At 34.6% G+C, this 3,115-nt stretch overlaps 1 protein-coding gene across 2 annotated transcripts; it reads left to right on the top strand.

The window, feature by feature from the left end:
- Positions 1-246: 246 nt before the first annotated feature.
- Positions 247-2,730, top strand: LOC101509012 (WEB family protein At2g38370-like). 2 transcript variants are annotated; one of them, XM_004506384.4, is made up of 2 exons: positions 247-563; positions 1,024-2,730. In XM_004506384.4, the coding sequence occupies exons 1-2, from the start codon at positions 369-371 to the stop codon at positions 2,503-2,505; spliced, it is 1,677 nt and encodes a 558-aa protein (XP_004506441.1). In that variant the 5' UTR covers positions 247-368; the 3' UTR covers positions 2,506-2,730. The 2 variants fall into 2 exon arrangements, with proteins under 2 accessions (XP_004506441.1, XP_004506442.1); XM_004506385.4 differs by having other exon boundaries at positions 248-563; positions 1,027-2,730.
- The last annotated feature ends 385 nt before the right edge of the window (positions 2,731-3,115 follow it).

The following is a 3,115-nucleotide window of genomic DNA, read 5'->3' as shown; positions in this document are numbered from 1 at the left end:
AAGAATACTAGAGGGAGTATTACTAGTTATCCCACTCCACATGTTTTTTTACGAGCAAAATCATCATCATCATCATTATGTTAGTATGCATATACATAAATAAATAAACAAATGTGAGTTTTCACTTATTATGTTTGTTACCGTTGACACTGGCCCGTTCTAACAAGGTATAGTGGGGCCAGGACCCATATAATTTCGAAAATCAAGGCAATGACTCCGGTGTCAACATCAGAGTGAACAACACGAGTTGACTAGACAAGACCGTTTGTTTTTTTGTATATCTAGTTGTTGTAACTTCCACTTTCAACAAATCTCACACTACACAACACAACAACCTTTTCTTTTCACTGGTTTTTTCTTCTCATTCAATGGAAATGCCTAATGCGATTATGAACCGGGCCGAACCGGGTTCGAAGGAGAGCCGTTTAAGAGCGGAGATCGATACTTCAGTGCCGTTTGAGTCTGTGAAAGAAGCTGTTACTCGATTCGGAGGTGTTGGTTACTGGAAACCTATTCTCCATCATAATAATAATAATGACAATATTAACCTCATCACTCCTCAGGTAATTTATCTTTTTGTTAATTTTATTTAATTTAATACTGTTTTGTTGCACTGCACTTCAGTCCAAAGTTTTCATTTTTTTTTAACTATAATTTATTTGCCGTTGTTTTTAATTAGTTTTGTAATGTTCGTTCGGCTCTTTGGTTATGATTTAGGGGTCACTCTGTAACTTTGTATTTTTCTGAGAACTAGGAGACTTGGATCTGGAGAAGCTATAAATATAAAAAAAGTAAAAGTAAATGAGTTATAACTAAGAGGAACAAATCGAATTAACAATTTGCAATTTATATGGATCTTTTAGAATATTGATAAGATGGCAAACTAGGTTGATAATGTTCATAATTTACTCAAAAGAAAATAAAAATTGTGAATGCTATCTAAGTGTGCGAATTAATTGAAGGTGTATCTTCAAAATTATTTAATTTGTGTGAAATAATCAAAATTTCAATGTTTTCTTTTAGCAGCAAAACACAGAAGAGCTTGATGCTGGAAAATTGGAGGAGCAAGCAATGGTATTGGAGAAAGAACTCATCCTGAAAGAAAGGGAAACTCTTGATGTTTTAAAAGAGTTGGAATGTACCAAAAGGCTTGTGGAAAATTTGAAATCAAAGCTACAAGCAGAAGAATCTGAATCAAATTTGAACATTAAGATGAGTTTATGTGATGATAAGGAGCATGAGAAAGAAGAAGAAAAGGAAAACCAAGTGAATCATGTTCCTTATAATTCAACAACTCCAGGTTTAATATTAAGGGAATTGAAGCAAGCGAAATTGAATCTCAACCGAACCACAAACGATATTGCTGATGTTCGAGCTTCTGTCGAATCACTCAATAAGAAATTAGAGAAGGAAAGAATGTCACTCGAGAAAACCCGTGAGAGGTTAACTCAAAACTCTTCAAAAATAACTTCTTTAGAGGAAGAGCTGAACCATACAAGACTTAAACTGCAAGTGGTGAAAGATGCTGAAAACAAAAGCGAATTGGATGACCCTTCTGATATTACGATAGAGCTTCAAAGATTGAGTTCCGAGGCAGAACATTTCAAGAAAATGGGAGAAGTTGCAAAATCAGAAGTGTTGAGAGCAATGTCTGATATTGAACAGACAAAAGTTATGATAAGAACATCTGAAATAAGGTTGGTTGCTGCTAGAAAAATGAAGGAAGCTGCCAGAGCAGCCGAAGCTGCCGCACTTTCGGAGATAAAAGCTTTATCTTATCATGAAAATTCACTTGGAGATTGTGTGGAAAAGCATGATGGAGGAGTCACTCTTTCTTTTGAAGAGTATACTGCTCTAACCTGCAAAGCTCGAGACGCCGAGGAACAATCTAAGAAGAGAGTTTTTGATGCTATGCTTCAAGTTGATGAAGCAAATTTATCAAAAAAGGATGTTTTGAAAAGGGTGGAGGAAGCCACAGAAGAAGTTAAAACAAGCAAGAAGGCGCTTGAAGAAGCTTTCGAAAGGGTAGAGGCTGCAAATAGAGGGAAGCTAGAAGTTGAAGAGGCTTTAAGGATTTGGCGGTCCGAGAGTCATAAAAGGCGATCATCGATATATAATAACTATACAAAGTTTAAAAACCCTTGTCCCCATCGGAGAGACACTCAGTTATTCAATGAAAATGGGATGAATGTTGTTGATGATGAAGATAAACCGGTTCTAAAGCCAACTTTATCTATAGGACAAATATTGAGGAGGAAACTGATGGCGTGGGAAGATTTTGAAGATGGGATGATTAGAGAAAGAAGCTCAATGAAACGGAAAGTGTCGTTGGGTCAGATGCTTGGTAAACACAACTATGATCCATGCTTTGAATTTGATAGGCAAGTTGAGAAAGAAAATGGTCAGAAACAGTTTTCTGCTAAGAGAAAGAAATTTGGATTTGCTAGATTCTCCCTTCTTTTGACAAAACAACCAAAGAAGAAGCCAACTCTTAACTTGAGGTGATGATGGGGTTACTTGATCTTCTATCTGCTCACATATTTTTCTGATATTGTGATTGAATTTGCATGGCAATATATTCTTGTGCTGTATTTAGGTTATTGGGATTTGTATTGTAGTCATTGCTTGTATTCTAATTAATTAATTCATTAATGTGTGTTTATCACTTGCTATACTAATTTGTAGAGGTGTGGTTTATATCAATTTAATTTTGGTAAGCTTGTGTTTTTACTGTGTATGTTTTATTCTTTATTCTTTCAATATCAGTTTAACTCTTGTTACGCTTGGATACATGGCAAGAGGTGTCAAAATTGATTGTGTTAAATGTGATTTTAATACAAAATTATGTGTTTGTGTTAAAAAGTGATTAAATTAGGCATTCTAAGGTGAACTAACTTGATAGGTTGTCTACTATTGACTAGTGTTTTAAAATTGTTGGTAACTCTAATGATATCAATTGTCTTCGAAAGTAGAAAGTTCTTACCTTTTCGTCTTCACGGTTGTACAACAATTTGATCAATGTTGGTTCAACATAAAATAATGAAAAATAAATATGAATACCTCTAACACAATAGATGTATGGTAAAATAATATAAAACATTTGACACCATGGTTA

This window comes from Cicer arietinum, chromosome 6, assembly GCF_000331145.2.
Source record: "Cicer arietinum cultivar CDC Frontier isolate Library 1 chromosome 6, Cicar.CDCFrontier_v2.0, whole genome shotgun sequence".
Classification (NCBI taxonomy): Eukaryota; Viridiplantae; Streptophyta; class Magnoliopsida; order Fabales; family Fabaceae; genus Cicer; species Cicer arietinum.
Note: the sequence above shows the minus strand (reverse complement) of the source record. Positions and strands in the feature narration are given on the sequence as shown.